The sequence below is a fragment of the Dermochelys coriacea genome, chromosome 1 (assembly GCF_009764565.3).
Source record: "Dermochelys coriacea isolate rDerCor1 chromosome 1, rDerCor1.pri.v4, whole genome shotgun sequence".
In the NCBI taxonomy this organism is placed as follows: Eukaryota; Metazoa; Chordata; order Testudines; family Dermochelyidae; genus Dermochelys; species Dermochelys coriacea.
Genome location: NC_050068.2, coordinates 218,182,047 through 218,202,731, shown reverse-complemented (window position 1 = coordinate 218,202,731; position 20,685 = coordinate 218,182,047). Strand labels below are relative to the sequence as shown.

At 43.6% G+C, this 20,685-nt stretch overlaps 1 protein-coding gene across 3 annotated transcripts in view; it reads right to left on the bottom strand.

The window, feature by feature from the left end:
• LOC119854830 (C-type lectin domain family 4 member E-like) overlaps positions 1 to 20,484 on the bottom strand; it is a 58,260-nt gene extending 37,776 nt beyond the window's left edge. Inside the window, exons 1-5 of one of the 3 annotated variants that reach the window (XM_043514368.1) lie at positions 20,474 to 20,484; positions 16,606 to 16,711; positions 16,220 to 16,222; positions 16,017 to 16,103; positions 15,304 to 15,417 (exon numbers count right to left, since the gene is read on the bottom strand). In XM_043514368.1, coding sequence (XP_043370303.1) covers positions 15,304 to 15,417; positions 16,017 to 16,103; positions 16,220 to 16,222; positions 16,606 to 16,642 — 241 coding nt within the window. In that variant the 5' untranslated portion in view covers positions 16,643 to 16,711; positions 20,474 to 20,484. Of the gene's footprint in view, positions 1 to 15,303; positions 15,418 to 16,016; positions 16,104 to 16,219; positions 16,223 to 16,605; positions 16,926 to 20,473 lie in introns of those variants that run through there. The other 2 variants (XM_043514364.1, XM_043514377.1) reach the window with 2 other exon arrangements.
• Between the last annotated feature and the right edge of the window lie 201 nt (positions 20,485 to 20,685).

Sequence of the window (20,685 nt, the reverse complement as noted above, 5' to 3'; positions counted from 1 at the left end):
GACCTTGTAACGAAAGCACAAGTGCTATGTATGTAATGTTAACAGCAAGGTTTACTGTGAAAGAGCATACCCATTGTTCTATAAAATGTGTCTTTTCAAATACCACTGCCCCTTTTTTTTCTCTACCAGCTGCATGTGTTTCAAGGATCACAGGATCTTCTCCTTCCCAGAGGCTAGCGAAGATTAGAAGGCAAAAAAAATGCACTCGCGATGAAATGTTCTCTGAGCTCATGCTCATTGACAGAGCACAGACAAATGCATGGAGGCAGACAATGTCAGAGTGCAGGAAAACACAAAATGACTGGGAGGAGAGGTGGCAGGCTGAAGAGAGTAAGTGGCAGGCTGAAGAGAGGGCTGAAGCTGAAAGGTGGCAGTAGTGTAATGAGAGGAGGTGGGATTCAATGCCGAGGCTGCTGGAGGATCAAACTAATATGCTCCAGCGTATGGTTGAGCTGCAGGAAAGGCAGCAGGAGCACAGACCGCCGCTACAGCCCCTGTGTAATCAACCACCCTCCTCCCCAACTTCCATAGCCTCCTCACTCAGACGCCCAAGAACGCGGTGGAGGGGCCTCCGGCCACCCAACCACTCCACCCTAGAGGATTGCCTAAGTAACAGAAGACTGGCATTCAATAAGTTTTAAACTTTTAAAGTGCTGTGTGGCCTTGTCCTTCCCTCCTCAACCACCCCTCCTGGGTAACCTTGGTAATTATACCTCTATTTGTGTGATGAATTAATAGAGTGCATGAACGTGAAGCAACAATGACTTTATTGCCTCTGCAAGCGGTGATCGAAGGGAGGAGGGGAGGGTGGTTAGCTTACAGGGAAGTAGAGTGAACCAAGGGGCGGGGGGTTTCATCAAGGAGAAACAAACAGAACTTTCACACCATAGCCTGGTCAGTCATGAAACTGGTTTTCAAAGCTTCTTTGATGCGCACCGCACCCTCCTGTTTCAGACTAGCGGCCGTGTTGGTCTGTATTTGCAAAAAAGAAAAGGAGTACTTGTGGCACCTTAGAGACTAACAAATTTATTTGAGCATAAGCTTTTGTGAGCTACAGCTCACTTCATCGGCACCCTCCTGTGCTCGTCTAACCGCCCTGGTGTCTGGCTGTGCGTAACCAGCAGCCAGGCGATTTGCCTCAACCTCCCACCCCACCATAAACGTCTCCCCCTTACTCTCACAGATATTGTGGAGCGGACAGCAAGCAGTAATAACAGTGGGAATATTGGTTTTGCTGAGGTCTAACTGAGTCAGTAAACTGCGCCAGTGCAGTTTAACTTTTAAACGTCCAAATGCACATTCCACCCCCATTCTGCACTTGCTAAGCCTGTAATTGAACAGCTCCTGACTAATCTCCAGGCTGCCTATGTATGGCTTCATGAGCCATGGCATTAAGAGGTAGGCTGGGTCCCCAAGAATAACTATAGGCATTTCAACATCCCCAACGGTTATTTTCTGGTCTGGGAAGAAAGTTCCTTCCTGCAGCTTTTGAAACAGACCAGAGTTCCTGAAGATGCGAGCGTCATGTACCTTTCCCGGCCATCCCACGTTGATGTTGGTGAAACGTCCCTTGTGATCCACCAGTGCTTGCAGCACTATTGAAAAATACCCCTTGCGGTTTATGTACTCGCTGGCTTGGTGTGCTGGTGCCAAGATAGGGATATGGGTTCCACCTATGACCCCACCACAGTTAGGGAATCCCATTGCAGCAAAGCCATCCACTATGACCTGCACATTTCCCAGGGTCACTACCCTTGATATCAGCAGCTCAGTGATTGCGTTGGCTACTTGCATCACAGCAGCCCCCACAGTAGATTTGCCCACTCCTAATTGATTCCCAACTGACCGGTAGCTGTCTGGCATTGCAAGCTTCCACAGGGCTATTGCCACTCGCTTCTCAACTGTGAAGGCTGCTCTCATCTTGGTATTCTTGCGCCTCAGGGCAGGGCAAAGCAAGTCACAAAGTTCAGTGAAAGTGCCCTTACGCATGTGAAATTTTCACAGCCACTGGGAATCATCCCAGACCTGCAACACTATGCGGTTCCACCAGTCTGTGCTTGTTTCCTGAGCCCAGAATCGGCATTCCACCGCATGAACCTGCCCCATTAGCACCTTGATGCCCACATTGGCAGGGCCTGTGCTTTGAGAGAAGTCTGTGTCCATGTCCTCATCACTCTCGTCACCGCGCTGAGGTCGCCTACTCGCTCAGTTTTGCTTTGCCAGGTTCTGGTGCTGTATATACTGCTGGATAATGTGTGTGGTGTTTAATGTTCTCCTAATTGCCAAAGTGATCTGAGCGGGCTCCATGCTTGCCGTGGTATGGCGTCTGCACAGAAAAAAGGCGTGGAACGATCGTCTGCTGTTGCCCTGACAGAGGGAGGGGCGACTGACGACATGGCTTACAGGGTTGGCTTACAGGGAATTAAAATCAACAAAGGGGGTGGCTTTGCGAGAAATTGAATGGCTACCTCAGGGATAGAACTCAAAACCTCAAGGATAGAACTCAAAACTGGGTTTAGCAGGCTGTTGATTTCACAGAGGGAGGGAGGGAGGAGAAAATGAATACAAAACAAATCTGGTCTATTTCTTGTTTTGAGCCACTTCATCTATCTTTATACATCATGCTGGCAGCAGACTATGCAGTATGACCGCTAGCCATCATCACCTCCTGGGTGCTCGGCAGAAGACGGTGCAGTATGACTACTGGCCATCGTCTTCTGCTAGCTGCAGATTAAAAGACAGTGCACTGCTGGTAGGACTCAGTCGCCATGAGACGAAACAAGGGAAATGACCTGGCTGAGTCACTCCCATGTTTTCCCAGGTACCTGGTTAAAAGAGCACCCAGGACTATGTTGACGACGGCTACTAGTCATACTGCACTGTCTGCTGCCAAAAGGCAATAAACTGCTGCTGTGTAGCAATGCAGTACCATGTCCGCCAGCACCCAGGAGACATACGGTGACGGTTAGCTGAGCGGGCTCCATGCCGTGCTATGGTGTCTGCACAGGTAACTCAAGCAAAAAGGCGCAAAACAATTTTCTGCCCTTGCTTTTCGGAGGCAGGGAGGGAACGGGGTCCTGACGATATGTACCCAGAACCATCCGTGACAATGTTTTAGCCCCATCAGGCACTGGAATTTCTACCCAGAATTCAAATGGGCGGCGGAGACTGCGGGAACTGTGGGACAGCTACCCACAGTGCAAAGCTCCAGAAGTCGACTGTTGCCTCGTTACTGTGGACACAGTCCGCCGACTACATGCACTTAGAGCATTTGTGTTGAGACACACACACTCGACTGTATAAAAACGCTTTCTACAAAACCGATTTCTATAAATTCGACCTAATTTCATAGTGTAGACATACCCTCAGACTAACAGATGCCTTCAATATTCAGTGACCTGAAACTCAAAAAAGAAAGTCATACAGAACGTGGAAACTAGGGCAAATTACAAAGGATGAATATAAACAAACAACACAAGAATGCAGGGGCAAAATTAAAAAGGCCAAGGCACAAAATGAGATTAAACTAGCTACAGACATAAAGTGTACAAGAAAACATTCTAAGTATTAGAAGCAAGAGGAAAGCGAAGGATAGAGTAGGCCCATTACCCATTGAGGAGGGAAAGACATCAGAAAATACAATAATGATCAAAGCATTAACTGCCTTTTTTGTTTCAGTTTTTGCCAAAAAGATCAGCAATGATCTGACTACTAACATAGTGAAAATCAGTGTAAATGGGGTAGGGTATCAGGCTAAACTAGGGAAAGAACAAGTTAAAATTTACTAGACAAGTTAGATGTCTTCAAGTCAGCAGGGCCTGATGAAATACACTGTAGAATACTTAAAAACTTGGCTGAAGAGATCTCTGAGCCACTAGTGATTATCTTTGAGAACTTTTGAAGGATTGGGGAGACCCCAGAGGACTGGAAAATGGCAAATAAAATGGCATCTATAAAAAGGGGAATAAGGACAACCCAGGGAATTATAGACTAGTCAGCTTAACTTCAGTTCCTGAAAAGATAATGGAACAAATAATCAATTTGTAAGCACCTAGAAGATAAGGTGATAAAAAAGAGTCAGCATGGTTTTGTCCAGAAAAAATCATGTCAAACCAGCCTAATATCCTTCTTTGACAGGGTAACAAGCCTTTTTAATATGGACAAGCAGTATTTGTGATATATCTCAACTTTAAGAAGGTTTTTGATACTGTTTCACAGGACCGTCTCATAAACAAACTAGAAAAAATACAGCCTTGATGAACCTACTATAAGATGGATGCATAACTCATTGCAAAACCATAATCAGACAGTAGTTATCAGTGGTTCACAGTCAAGCTATAAAGGCATATAAAGTGGGGTCCCACAGGGATCTGTCCTGGGTCTGGTTCTATTCAATATCTTCATCAGTGATTTGGATGATGGCATAGAAAGTACACTTACAGAGTTTGCAGATGATACCAAGCTGGGAGGAGCAAGTGCTTTGGGGACAGAATTAAAATTCAAAATGATCTCGATAAAGTGAAGAATTGGTCTGTAATAAATAAGATCAAATTCAATAGGAGAAATGCAAAGTAGTACACTCAGGAAGGAATAAACAGTTGCATACATACACAAAATGGGAAATGACTGCCTAGGAAAGAGTACTGCATAAAAGGATCTGGGGGTTATAATGGATCACAAACTAAATATAAGTTAACCATATAAGACTGCTGCAAAAAAGCAAACATCATTCTGGGATGTTTTAGCAGAATTGTTGTAAGCAAGACATGAGGAATAATTCTTCCACTCTAGTCTGCACTGATAAGACCTCAGCTGGAGTATTGTGTCCAGTTCTGGGCACCCCACTTTGAGAAAGATGTGGACAAATTGGACGAAGTCCAGAGGAGAGCAACAAAAATGATTAAAGGTCTAAAACAGGGGTTCTCAAACTGGGGGTCGTGACCCTTCAGGGGGTCATGAGGTTATTATGTGGGGGTCATGAGCTGTCAGCCTCCACCCCCAAACCTCACTTTGCCTCCAGCATAATAGTGTTTAATATAAAAAATGTGGTTTTAATTTATAAAGGGGGTCACACTCAGAGGCTTGCTATGTGAAAGGGCTCACCAATACCAACGTTTGAGAACGTTTGAAAACACGACTTATGAGGAAAAATTGAAATAATTAGGTTTGTTTAGTCTGGAGAGAAGACTGAGGGAACACATGATAACAGTCTTCAGTACTGTATGTGAAAGGTTGTTATAAAGTGGAGGGTGATAAATTGTTCTCCTTACGCATTGAGGACAGGACAAGAAGTACTGGGCTTAAGTTGCAGCAAGAGAGATTTAGGTTAGACATTAGGAAAAGCTTCCTAGCTGCCACGGTAGTTAAGCACTGGAACAAATTGCCTAGGCTAGGCGGGTTGTGGAATCTCTGTCACTGGAAGTTTTAAAGATTAGGGCAGATGAACGCCTATCAGGGATGATCTAGATAATACTTAGTCTTGCCTTAGTGCAGGGGAGTGAACTAGATGACCTCTCAAGTTCCCTTCAAGACCTACATTTCTATGATGACTCAGGTGATGATTCATCACCTCCAGACTGGGATTTTTTTCTACTACTTCTTCTTCCTCTTTATACTAAAATTTCCCCTCTAAAACCTTTCCCAATCAATTCCTTCCCCACTTTGGTGCTTTCTCCCTCTATATACTTGTAGACGGATAATGCACAATAACCAATTCTGTGCTCAACTACACCCCTCCTACTTCTGTGCTTGCTCCAGCAGCCTCTCCCTTAGTGTCTCCTCCTTCACTTTCTCCCCTTCTATCCATTTCATTCATGGATCCATCACTGGTCTCATTCTCTTCTCAATCTACACCCTTCCCCATAGATGACCTCATCAACCCAAATGGCTTCATATGTTGTCTTTGCTATGTTGGTACAAAAATTATACCCTCCATTCAATTCCACCTCTCTCCATTTGACCCAGAGCTCCCACAGTGAAACCCTCTTCTGCTCCTTTCTATATCATTGACAACTATTTCACCATCCTCTCAGCCACTTAGGCTTGCAACCTCTGTGTCATATTTGACCCCTCTGTCTCTCTCTCTTCTTTATCCTCACATCCAGGTGCTTGCCCAACACTGCCAGTCCTTTCCTCCCTCTCTCTCCATCCCTACTGCCAATTCCTCAGCCCATGCCTTGGTCATCTCTCTCTAATCTTGACTGCTGCACCTACCCCTCTGTAACATCTCCAGGTTTCATATTATGCCCTCAAATCCATCCAGCTTGCTGCTGCCATTTCATCTCCTGATCCCTCCCCACCTGAGTCTCTTCATTGGCTTTTGTTCTTCTTTTGTGTCAGATTCAAAACACTCACCTCACCTTCAAGATCCTTCAGAGCTTTGACCCATCTCATCTATAGTTGCCTCCTGCTCCTGTGTTCACCCATTTCAGCTTATCTCTTTGCTCTTCTGTCCTTCCACAAGCAACTCTGCACCTTTTCTCACTATGCCCTTGATACCTGGAATATCCTCCTCGACCCCATGTGCTCCTGCCTCAAATCACTCCTGAAAACTCATTCCTTTCAGTCAGTCTTCCACAACTGCCCTCTCTCCTGACTGTCTCTAATTTGTGATATTATGGTGGGTCAGTAATGAAACCATAGTTGAGGTTGCATCAGAAATTTGTATTTAATGGGAAAAGAATAGGAATATCTGCTAAATATTTTACTATACAAAAAAACTGGAACACATAAAATAGAGTGTAGCAGGGCTTTTAATTTTCTGTCTAAATGGAATCTGTAAGAGAGTAACTGTATTTAACAATATTTTGGATATAGAAATGAATGTGTTTTGTTATTGGAGCCCCAGTGTCTCACTTTTTTAAGAGTATACATGAAAGAATCTAGAATAAACTTCCCATAGAGATATCCTTCCCGTGTCTATCTATACTTTACACAAATACCATTTATATATTTTTCCATTTTGGAATTTCAGAGAAAAATATTTTTCGTTTCATAACTGATGTGTGCTGTGCCAATTTGGAAGCACTGCAGTAAAGATATGACAGTGTGTATTAGCCAGCAACCTATGTTGCTAGACATATATATATATATATATATATATATATATATATATATATATATATATATATATATATACATGGAAGAAGATTCATCATATGCCATCATATGTAGATTCTAATGTGAACATTGGCTTCAGCATTGTTAATATGGAAGTGCCACATTAATTGAGGAGGACATTCTTTACCACACATTGCCCTACTATGTCTTTTATGTGTGGCAACACATTTTCCAAGTTGCAGTGACTGCATTTAATTGAATGTCAACATTTCTCCATAGCTGACCACTCACTGCAGCCACTGTGTTCTTGAGTATGTTGGCATTGTTCTTTGTAAGGCAATGTATTTACTTTTTATTTCTGATGTCCAGTTTACACGGTTGCTTTTAAAAATAGGAAAATTCACACAGAAAAATCTTAGTTTTTTGTTATTTATGATTGTACTGTTTTACTTTAACAACAATTTCTTCACACTGTGAAAAGCTAGAAAATAAACCCTTTCAGGTCAACAACCATACTTCCGTTTCTCTACTGACACCAACAGAAAACTTTACAACTTTTACCAATTCCTATCCTCCTTCCACTGCACATTGTTCACATCCATGGCTTCATAAACTACCAGTCAGCCTTAACTCCAACATGCATATAAGAAAGATGCATATGTTAAATGTGCTTTTAACATATGCCTTTGCATTGAGATTTTCTTTGACGAAAAGAAAATATTTAACCAGTGTTTCTTTCTTGTACAAACTATCATACATCCTGAACTCTGACATACATACATGGGAGAGTTTTCCCCCAACCTACTAAATCCGAAGAGAACTGTATCTTACTAGGATGAATTGAACTTTTAAAAAAAAAGTCTTGTTAAAACAGTAACTCTTGGAATATTTTTTTCACATTTATTTCTATATAATCTGACTTGCTCTAATGTCGAAAATATAACTACGTTGTATAAAATCTATTTTGGAGATTCATCAACTGTAAGGTTTTGATGACTACGCTTGGCAACAAGGTATGTGAGCAATTTACATATCGATACAAGACATAGCTTTGTTTAGTGACAGTTAAGGCTGCATCAAGATACACCCCACCCATCATCTTAGAACCTCAAAAGCATGGAAATAAGTTAACAGCAAGGTTTCCTGCATTTCTTTCCTGTTTCATGTTGTCTGTAACATACTCCAGTACTCCATAAGGCTTTTGCTTCCATCGCAAACAGATACTGAAAAGCAATACGTACCCCAGCTTCATCAAACTTGCACCCAACACAAAACCTTAACAGTGATCACAGCAACATTAAGGCAGAATAACTTCCCAAATGCATGGAATGTCCAAAAGTCAGAAGGGCTGATCTGTTGATACATGAAGGTCAGAGGTCACTGTTAAAGTTTAATGACACATTTTATTTTATTTTATTTTGGGCCTTAGAGGAAATCAGATTATCACCACAGATTTAGATGAAATATTTAGGCACGTAGGGTGAAATGCTGGTTTTATTAAACTGAATGGCAAGATTCTTATTGACTTCAATAGGCCCTGGATTTCACCCTTATTGTTTCTGTGGGAAAATTCTTAAAAGAAGGAGCTACACTTTTAAGTTATTGCTCTCTTTTTGGAATTCTCAGAAAAAAGAAAACACTTTTAACATCTTTCTTCCTCTTGTGTATAGAGTTGGGCAAAGTTTTTTGAATGAAATTTTTTCACCAAAAAAAAAAAAATGCAGATTTGGGCCAACCAAAACAACCAGAACACAATGCCATCCACAGCCTCAGAAACAACTCTGACATCATAATCAATAAGGCTGACAAAGGAGGTGCTGTCGTCATCATGAATAGGTTGGATTATGAACAAGAGGCCACTAGGCAGCTCTCCAACACCACTTTCTACAAGCCATTACCCTCTGATCCCACTGAGAGTTACCAAAAGAAACTACAGCATTTGCTCAAGAAACTCCCTGAAAAAGCACAAGAACAAATCCACACAGACACACCCCTAGAACCCCGACCTGGGGTATTCTATCTGCTACCCAAGATCCATAAACCTGGAAATCCTGGATGCCCCATCATCTCAGGCATTGGCACCCTGACAGCAGGATTGTCTGGCTATGTAGACTCCCTCCTCAGGCCCTACGTTACCAGCACTCCCAGCTATCTTCGAGACACCACTGACTTCCTGAGGAAACTACAATCCATTGGTGATCTTCCTAAAAAGACCATCCTAGCCACTATGGATGTAGAAGCCCTCTACACCAACATTCCACACAAAGATGGACTACAAGCCATCAGGAACAGTATCCCCGATACTGTCACGGCTAACCTGGTGGCTGAACTTTGTGACTTTGTCCTCACCCATAACTATTTCACATTTGGGGACAATGTATACCTTCAAATCAGCGGCACTGCGATGGGTACCCGCATGGTCTCACAGAATGCCAACATTTTTATGGCTGACTTAGAACAACGCTTCCTCAGCTCTCATCCCCTAATGCCCCTACTCTACTTGCGCTACATTGATGACATCTTCATCATCTGGACCCATGGAAAAGAAGCCCTTGAGGAAGTCCACCATGATTTCAACAATTTCCATCCCACCATCAACCTCAGCCTGGACCAGTCCACACAAGAGATCCACTTCCTGGACACTACGGTGCTAATATGCGATGGTCACATAAACACCACCCTATATCGGAAACCTACTGACCGCTATTCCTACCTACATGCCTCTAGCTTTCATCCAGATCATACCACACGATCCATTGTCTACAGCCAAGCTCTACGATATAACCGCATTTGCTCCAACCCCTCAGACAGAGACAAACACCTACAAGGTCTCTATCATGCATTCTTACAACTACAATACCCACCCTGCTGAAGTGAAGAAACAGATTGACAGAGCCAGAAGAGTACCCAGAAGTCACCTACTACAGGACAGGCCCAACAAAGAAAATAACAGAATGCCACTAGCCATCACCACATTAGGAAAACCTCTCCAACGCATCATCAAGGATCTACAACCTATCCTGAAGGATGACCCATCACTCTCACAGATCTTGGGAGACAGGCCAGTCCTTGCTTACAGACAGCCCCCCAACCTGAAGCAAATACTCACCAGCAACCACACACCGCACAACAGAACCACTAACCCAGAAACCTATCCTTGCAACAAAGCCTGTTGCCAATTCTGTCCACATATCTATTCAGGGGACACCATCACAGGGCCTAATCACATCAGCCACACTATCAGAGGCTCGTTCACCTGCACATCTACCAATGTGATATATGCCATCATGTGCCAGCAATGCCCCTCTGCCATGTACATTGGTCAAACTGGACAATCTCTACGTAAAAGAATAAATGGACACAAATCAGACGTCAAGAATTATAACATTCAAAAACCAGTCGGAGAACACTTCAATCTCTCCAGTCACTTGATTACAGACCTGAGGGTGGCTATCCTTCAACAAAAAAACTTCAAAAACAGACTCCGTAGAGACTGCTGAATTGGAATTAATTTGCAAACTGGGTACAATTAACTTAGGCTTGAATAGAGACTGGGAATGGATGAGTCATTATACAAAGTAAAACTATTTCCCCATGTTATTTCTCCCCCCCACCCCACCCCCCACGGTTCCTCAGATGTTCTTGTTAACTGCTGGAAATGGCCTACCTTGCTTGTCACCATGAAAGGTTCCCCCCCCCCCCCCCCGCTGCTGGTGATGGCTCATCTTAAGTGATCACTCTCCTTACAGTGTGTATGATAAAACCCATTGTTTCATGTTCTCTGTGTGTGTATATAAATCTCCCCACTGTATTTTCCACCAAATGCATCCAATGAAGTGAGCTGTAGCTCACGAAAGTTTATGCTCAAATAAATTTGTTAGTCTCTAAGGTGCCACAAGTACTCCTTTTCTTTTTGCAAAACATTTAGTGAATTTGTGTCAAATCCACCAGATTGTTTTGGTCAAAAAGAAAACAAATTCTGAAAAAAATGAAACTTTTCATTACAATTTTTTCCAAATGGAAGAGTTTGATTTTTCAAATAAAAACAACTTTTTGTTTTCAGTTTTACTTCAATTTTATTTTAGACATGTATCATTTTCGGTTAATTGAATTGTTTTATACAACTCTCCTTGTATGTGTGTTGGAGTTAAGGCTGCATAAATTACAAGAATTAGATGTTAAAAAATAATTTTTTTAGAGAGGTAAAAAAGAAACAGCAAATAAAATAAAAAAAGAGAGAGAGAGAGAGAGAAAATGAATTTTCAGCCGTAGGGAAATGCCACTATGTTGACATTTCTTTTTATCCTGACTCAGGATGAATAGTCAAAATATTGAAACTTTGAGGAACAAAAAGTTCTGAAATATTTTGATTCAGAAATACCAAACATTTCATTTTGACATTTTCAATTGAAACTGTTTTTTCATAGATTTCAAGGCCAGAAGAGACTATTGTGATCATCTAGTCCGACCTCTTGTATCACACTGACCATAGAATTTCCCCAAACATATGTCCTTTAGAGAAACATCCAATCTTCATTTAAAAATGGTCAGTAATGGGGACTCGACCAGAATCCTTGTTAAATTGTTCCAATAGTTAATTATCCTCACTGTTAAAAATATATGCCTTATTTACACTCTGAGTTTGTCTAGTTTCATCTTCCAGCCTTATTATACTTTTGTCTGCTAGATTGTAGAGCCCATTGTTAAATGTTTGTTCCTCATGAAGATACTTATAGACTGTAATCAAGTCATTCCTTAACCTGCTCGTTGTTAAACTGAATAGGTTGAGCTCCTTGAGTCCATCACTATAAGGCATGTTTTCCAATTCTTTAATCATTCTCTTGGCTCTTCTCTGAATCCCTTCAATTTATCAACATCTTCGTTGACACTGGAACTGGACACAGTATTTCAGCAGCAGTCTCACCAGTGCTAAATATGGAGGTAAAATCACCTCTCTACTCCTATTCAAGAGTCCCCTGTTTATGCACCTCAGGATTGCATTATCTTTTTTGGCCACAGTGTTGTACTGAGAGCACATGTTCAAATCTTTTTCAGAGTTACTGCATCCCAGGATAGAGTCCCCGATTCTTTTTTCCTAGATGTATACATGTACATTTAGCCTTATTGAAACACATATTATTTGCTTGTGCCCAGTTTACCAAGCAATCCAGATTGCTCTGAATCAGTGACTTGTCCTCTTCATTATTTACCACTCCCCCCATTTTTTGTGTCATCTGCAAACTTGATTGGTGATGATTTTATGTTTTCTTCCAGGTCATTAATAAAAATTTTAAATAGCGTAGCACCAAGAACTGATCCTGCAGGATCCCACTGGAAAAACACCTGTTCAATGATCCCTTTACAATTACATTTTGAGACCTATCAGTTAGCCAGTTTTTAATTTATTTAATATGTGTCATATTAAATATATTGATCAAGTTTATTAATCAAAACGTCATGCAGTACCAAGTTAAATGCCTCTCAAAATTTATGTATATTACATCAACGCTATTACCTTTATCACCTAAACTTGTAATCTCACAAGAAGTAATATCTAGTTTGACAGGATTTATTTTCCATAAACTCATGTTGCTTGTCATTAACTTTATAACCCACCTTTCATAGGCTCTGACTCCGTGGGTGATCTGAGGCTGGAGCACCCATGGGAAAACAGTAGTGGGTGCTCAGCAGTCACCAGCGGCCCCGCCAATCAGCTCCTCCCCCTCCCTCCCAGCACCTCCTGCTCATTGCAGATCAGCTGTATAGCAGCGTGCAGGTGCTGGAGGGAGGGGGTGGGAAGAGGTGGGGTGGGGTCTTGGAGAAAGAGGTGGAGTGGGGGCGGGGCCTGTGGCAAAGCTGGAATCGAGCACCCCTGGGAAAATTAGGAAGTCAGTGCCTATGCCACCTTTAGTTCCGTATTAATCAATTCCTCTCTCAGCTGCTCCATTATTTTGCCTGGAATTAAAGTCAGACTGACAGGCATATAATTAGACAGGTCATCCCATTTACACTTTTAAAATATTGGCACAACATTAGCTTTCTTCCAGTCTTCTAAAACTTCTCTGGTGTTTCACTGACTTATTGAAAGTCATCATTAACAGTCCAGCAAGTTTCTCTGCCAACTCTTCTAAGACTCTTGGATGCAAGTTATCTGGATCTGCTGATTTTACAATGTCCAATTTTAGTAGCTGCTGGTTAACATTCACCTGAGTTATTAGTGGAATGGATATGATATAGGATATGACTGCATCATCTGTTTTTCCCTCAAAATACAGAACAGAAATGTTCAATAAACAGTCTGTTCTGCATTATTTTGATAACTACCATTTCCATCTAGTAAAGGTACAATACCATTGTTAGGCTTCCCAATATATTTAAACTACTTATAGTCCTTAACTCTGCTGGCCATAAATTTCCCCTTGTGTCCCTTTGCTTCTGTTATCAATTTTCTATAATTCCTAGTGTTAGAAGTGTTAGTGATTCAGGCCTATATATTTGCCTGAGATAGAATTTTGGGTCTTGTTTGCCAGTTTGATTTTTTGATACACTTACATCCTTACTAATATGTGTGACCAACGATACTGTGTGTTGCTTCTGCCCAGCCAGATGGGTTTGTTAGTATAATGAGAAAGATAAGGGATAGAGCAAAAGTGTTACTGGGTATGGTGGGAGTACAATATATGAGCGCACACTTGAAGACTGCCTCGACTCCTATCTCAAGGCAAGGTCAAGCAACCAGTTGGAAGAGGCAAGGGGGTGGGAGGGGAAGGTATAAGAAACACTCAGGCCAAAGAAATACCTGTCCCCTTTCCTCATTCCTTACTCCTCTCATGGGATACAAAAAAGGTGGGATGAAGCCCCCAGATGCACAACCTCCCAAAATGGAACATGACCATAAATTGTAAGAGGTGGAAGAAAGGGTATGCACTACAGGTATATTTATGCCTGCTAAGGGGGGTGTAGGGAGGGGGGGGAAGGACACTGGGAAACAAGGCTCTGTGGGATCAGAGCTATGGATATGCTTTCTTGAAACTAACCCCAATAAACATCGCATTGCCTGCACTTCAGACTTCCCATCTTCTGCTTTCTGTCTGCGTGACAAGAACCGTGTGTGTGTGTGTGTGTGTGTGTGTGTGTGTGAAGGGAAAGCCCCCTAACACCTAGTTTCTGATATATATATTCATTACTTGCAACTTCCACTTTCTTTCATTTGTTTTATATTATTTTTTATAGCTACCTTCACTTCCCCTCCAAACCAGGTAAATATTTTAACCAATATGACTTTCTTCCTCGAGTGTAGTATTGTGGCTTTTCAGGCATCTAGTAAAGTGTTCTTAAACAATTCCCAATTTTCAGTCACATTTTCCTGATTAGGTTCTTCCTCCCAGTGCATTTGGCTCATAATTGCTTTGTGAAATTGGTTCTTTTAGCACCACATATATATATATATATATATATATATATATATATATATATATATATATATATTACTGGTTTTGACTTTATTCTGTTTGCATATTATGAATCTGATCAAGTCATGATCATTTGTATCTAAATCACCATTAATCTTTAATGCTGTGATCAATTCTTCATTGGTCAAGAAAAATTTTTTAATATAGAATTCCCTCATGGTGGATGCAAAACTGTTTGAGTTCAGGAAATTGTCATCTATAATATTTAGATATTCCAAGACTTAGTCTTGGCAGCATGAGACCTCTAGCATATGTCACTCAAGTTGAAGTCTACCTGATCATGCAGCTTTTTCCCCCCCTACAGAGAGAGCTGCTTAAGGAGATAGTCACAGGACGACCTGTGTTCGTCACCAGCTGGGAGCAATTAACCACTCAGACTTCAAATAGCAGAGCTGATCATTGCAGTCTTTAACAAGGCACCAGCAAACAGAAAACTAAATGTTTAGCCATTACCCAAATCAAAACCTTTTGATTTTCCCGATGGAAAATTCTCCCAAAATAGACTATCCTTACTATCTGAGAGAGAACAGCACCTGCTACTGAGCCTCCAGCACCACTCCCTCCAGCTCTTGCTGTGTTACTGCCTGTTTACCCATCCACATAAGGCAGGGCTCAACTGGCTGGTTTGTGTGATCTCACTTGGTTACTAGCCCCACCCAAGGTGAGGATCTCTTCAGTCTACACAGGAGTTTAAATCAGATTCCAGGTCTCAGAAAGGAAGGGAATTGTATATGGTGAGGAGTCATTTTTGCTGACTTTCATTCATGCTGACCTTTCCCTGCCTGACCCTCTGAGACACAAGTTTTTTCCTTCAGATACCGGAGCAGCCAAGACAGTTTCTCTTGCTCTTCGTGCCATGTCCTAGTGTCCCAGTGCCAGGTAACTATAGACATGGACAGGATGAAAACCAGAATTACAGCACTAGCCAGTGGGAGAGGGGGACCGGATCTGGAGGGTGAGAACAGACTCTTGGTCTGTCTCTTGCCAAGTGCCCCACAGGAAGGCTCATCCTCACATCTTGTGCCTCATTGTGCAGTATGATACCAGACTGGAGGAAAGGGGGATTCTACCTGACCTCCACAGTGACCAGATCATGCCCTGAAACGGGTCAACTAGTACCTCTATCCATGCTAGCAGCAGCACCAATGATACTGCTCCTCATAAATGTATCCAGCCGCTCTTTAAACCCAGTTATTATATCTGACTCAATGACCCCCTGCAGCAGTGAGTTCCACCATCCATCAACAGGTATGTGAACGTGCATTTCCCTTTACTTGTTCTGAATGTACCAGCCACTCATTTCACTGGGAACTTCTTTATTTTTGTAAGTTAGGGCTGAGGGAAAAAGCAGGACAGATCCTTTCATAATACCCCCCACAGAGGGGGGGAACCAATCCCCCAGAGAGCCATACAATCCCTGCTTATTGCATTTTATTTGCTGTTCTTTCCAATCCAGTTCAATAAGCAGCAGCCAGAACCCTCCAAGGATGCTGGAGATGAAACAGACGCTGAGGATCAGGATGGAGATCACAGGAACGACCCAGGGGCAGCCTCCCCTCTTCTCTGCAGGGGCTGAAATACACCAGGCAGCAATCACACAGATCAGAGCCAAAGGAGCAGGAGGGTCTGTTTCTAGCACAGTGCCTGGAGGCACTTGATAGGTTTTCCTCTTGTGTGCTCACAGGAACCATCTTTTCTTCTCCCCCATTTACTCTTTTGTCTTTTGTTTTCTTCTACTGATCTCCTCTTCTCTCTCCTCACTGTCTGTTCCTTCACTGCTTCTGTTCCACTTCTTCCTTTTCCAAATTTCATTCTTGCTCCCCTTCTTTGCTTTGGCTTTTCTCTCCTCTCTCCCCTGCCAATTTCCTTCCCATCTCACCCCCAGTTCTTGTCCCTCTCTCCTTCCTTTCCCTCGCCACACCTCCATCTCATGCTCTCTCTCCTTGGATCACCCATTTCTGTAAGGTTCTTCTATTGTTCTGACTTCTCCATCGGTCTTTGGCCATTCCCTTTGCCAGCCGTCATTACCATCATCCATCCCCCAGCAGAGCAGAGATAAAATCCTCCTTGTCACCTGTAGTTCCGGGACTGGTTTCCCCTTTTGGGCTCATGGCCTCTCCCAGACCTCACTCTCTAGTCAGTGACTTCAGGTTTCACATGTAGTCACCAGCATGGGGATGCTGAGCTGAGGAGGAGGTGGTCAGACACAAACAAAGAGCATATAAATTCTCTGCTGGGACTGGCAAGCAGCACTGGAGTTTGAGGAACCCCACTGAGTGGGCGCAAAGGGAAGCTGAGGGTTTGCTGCCTTCTTATCACGGGGAAAAATACTGAGAGAGGAACATGAAGTGAAACTAAAATGAGCCAAACATGAACCTCTCAAAGGTATAGAGAGAAGGAACGTCCCTCCTCTGCACCCCACAGAATCTCATGGTCCCCCCTACCCCAAAGTCAGTGGGACCCTCCCTGTGTGGATCTCCTCAGTGGCTGGGTAAGCCATCTCTGACTCAATTTTCCGCTAGACCCCACCTATAGCTCTCTAGTCCAGGATTGGCTTTTGAGACGTGGATAGTGACACACATCCTCTCCTATGGGTCCTTTAGGGTTTCTCCGGGGTAGATAATGCCACCCTGGGCTCTATTGCTCACCCTATCCCTTATGCCCTGAGACGAGAATCCCTCTTCATGGGTGTCCCCTGAGCAGGCACTGGCTGTGAAAGCACTGGCATCTTGACTCCCATGGCGCTGCTGTACTGGGTTGGGTGGTGGTTGGAGGAGATGAGGGTTAGATGCAGGGGACCCAGGACCCAAGGAAGACACAGGGCCTCCAACTGGGTGGCCTAGACATCCATCTGATCCCATGTGGGGCTCCTGAGAGCTGGATTTCAGCCCCACAACCTCTTTTGAGGACTGGGGGGAACAAGCCCCTCTAGCTGAAGGAACAGTTAGGGAGGGAGCCCTGAATGAAACACAGCCCCATTAGACCCCTTACAGGATGTCCCAGGAGTAAGTCTTTGCACACTAGCTTAATACACTTTAAAAGTGCATCAAGCCAAACTTCCCGAGGGCACTCTTGGTGCACAGTAAGAGTGTCCACACAGGGAGTTAGTGCAGAGTAGCTAGTGCACTTTAAAGTCACACTATAGCTTAGTGCGCACTAACTTCCCCATGTGGACAAGGTATAAATGTGTCGGGGATGCTGGAGATGCCTGGCGTGTACTGAAGAATGACTATGAAACAGCAGGTAGTGGGATCACCTAGGGTGCTGTACCAACAGTCTCCTCCTGCTGGCCATGAATAGGACTGCCCTGCTTACCTCCCTCAGCTGCTGAATCCACTTGCTCCCCTCCTGTACCCTGAGAGAGTTACATGTGACTCAGCCAGTTTAGACATTTGAACTCCATCTGGAATGAGGAACTGGTTCCTACTCCCCCTCAGTGCTCCAACATGACTGATCAGGGAGCTCAAGCCTCCTTATATCAGGTGTCTGTAGGGTGGCCATATTTTCCCAAAGGGAAAATGGGACACTGCACAGGGCTGGTTTAAGGCCCCCTCCCATCCAGTTTGCTCTTGCCAACTGATGATCAGTTGTCAAAAGCAAAGGACAAATGCCCAATTTTGCCAAAAAATTCAGGATGGCCAGGACAGGGCTTAAAAAAGGCACTGTCCAAGCCAAAACAGGATGTATGGCCACCCTAGGTGTCCCTTATACAGTATGAGTGTTACTTAGGAGGTATGAGCATTTCCTGGGTCTTTTTAGTTGGTGCATCATTTGAGACAATAGTTGGCTCTGAATACTAGGGTCTGTTTGCAATAAACCTTTATACTATCTATCTAATCTATCCATCTACTATTCTTAAAACCTATGAGACTGAAAGAAATAGGAGCCCCGTGTGTAGCCCTGGGAGTAGGTGCCAGGGGATGGATCACTTGATGATTACCTGTTCTGTTCATTCCCTCTGGGGCACCTGGCATTGGCCACTGTCAGAAGACAAGATACTGGGCTATGGACCTTTGGTTTGACCCAGTATGGCCATTCTTATGATAGGATGAAGCTGTGTGGGAAGCCTTTGATTGAAACAGCAGATTCTGCTGCAGGGCAGGACTGAGGAGCATTGGCAGAGCTGTGTGGAGAACCCAGGACTGGAACAGCAAGAGGGTTGCAGGGGAGGACTGAGGGGCATTGGCAGAGCTGGGGCCCAGGTCATGGGAGGACAAGCAAGGGCTGTGCTGCACAATACAAATGAGGGAGACTGAGTAAGATTTCATCCCAGCACATTGGGGAACTCAAACTTTGTATGAGGTCGAGCTTGGTGCCCAGGAATCAACCAGCTTAGGTTCTGTGTATTAAGATGTGACTTTATTAAGATAAAGATGTCAATAGATACAGTCTAAAGTCACCATGTATGAAAGAAAGCTTTATAGTATTCAGAGAAAAAAAGTTAAGACCCCATCAGGAAACAACCATCTACCCAGCATCAGACATTCGTTCTCTAAATCTATTAACAGGACTGAGACCTCTTCAAAGGAAGTGGTGGAAACCCCATTGCTCAAGTCATTCAAAGCAGGATGAGATAAGGAAGTGGAGAATGTGCTGCAGGAACCAACCCTGCCCTGGCTCCCTGGTGAGATGAGAACTAGAATGCCTTGGAGGTACAGTCTTAGGATCAGAGTGTTGGGTGAAATTCTGCCCTCTTTCTGCACCTCAGCACAGCAGAGTATTTATGGCTCTTACACTATCGTTGATTTGTTTTGTTCCAGTAAGAATATGTTTAAACTGTTGACAAGAATTAGTGGCCATAATTCTACAGTTTGGGGTTTTTACAGTGGTTTTCCAGCTCTTCTGCTCACACACCACTTGTGAATATTTATCACAGACAGTAATTACTAGGAATACTAGCTATTCACTAAAAAAAAAGGAGTACTTGTGGCACCTTAAAGACTAACAAATTTATTTGAGCATAAGCTTTCGTGAGCTACAGCTCACTTCATCGGATGTCTTGAAGTGAGCTGTAGCTCACGAAAGCTTATGCTCAAATAAATTTGTTAGTCTCTAAGGTGCCACAAGTACTCCTTTTCTTTTTGCGAATACAGACTAACACGGCTGCTACTCTGAAACCTGTTTTTTCTCGTCGATTGTGTATGTCCCCACACAAAATTCTCTAAGTGCATTAAGTGCATTAACTCGGTGGAGTGCTTCCACAGTACCGAGGCTAGCGTTGAATTCCGGAGTGTTGCACTGTGGGTAGCTATCCCACAGTTCCCGCAGTCTCCGCCGCCCATTGGAATTCTGGGTTGAGATCCCAATGCCTGATGGGGCAAAAACATTGTTGCAGGTGGTTCTGGGTACCTGTCGTCCGGCCCTCCCTCCCTCTCTCCCTCCGTGAAAGCAATGGCAGACAATTGTTTTGTGCCTTTTTTCCTGAGTTACCTGTGCAGACGCCATACCAGGGCAAGCATGGAGCCCGCTCAGCTAACTGTCACCGTACGTCTCCTGGGTGTTGGCAGACGCGGTACTGCATTGCTACACAGCAGCAACCTATTGCCTTGTGGCAGCAGACGGTGCAATAGGCCTGAAAACCATCATCATCGTGTCTGAGGTGCTCCTGGTCACCTCGGTAAGGTCGGTCAGGAGTGCCTGGGAAGACATGGGCGCAGGGACTAAAATAGGAGTGACTCGACCAGGTCATTCTCTTTAGTCCTGCTGGCAGTCCTATTATACCGTCTGATGGCGAGTAGGCAGGAGATGAGGATGGCTAGCAGTCCTACTTCACCATCTGCTGCCAGCCAAAGATGTAAAAAATAGATGGAATGGATCAAAACAAGAAATACACCAGAATTCTGGGGGGAGGGTTAGCTCAGTGGGTTGAGCATTGGGTTGAGCATTGGCCTGCTAAATCAAGGGTTTTGAGTTCAATCCTTGAGGGGGCCATTCTGTGTGACAGTTGTTTTTGTTTCTCCTTGATGTAAAGCCACCCTCTTTGTTGATTTTAATTCCCTGTAAGCCAAACCTGTAAGCCATGTCGTCAGTCGCCCCTCCCTCCGTCAGAGCAACGGCAGACAATCGTTCTGCGCCTTTTTTCTGTGCAGACGCCATACCATGGCAAGCATGGAGCCCGCTCAGATCACTTTGGCAATTAAGAGCACATAAACAC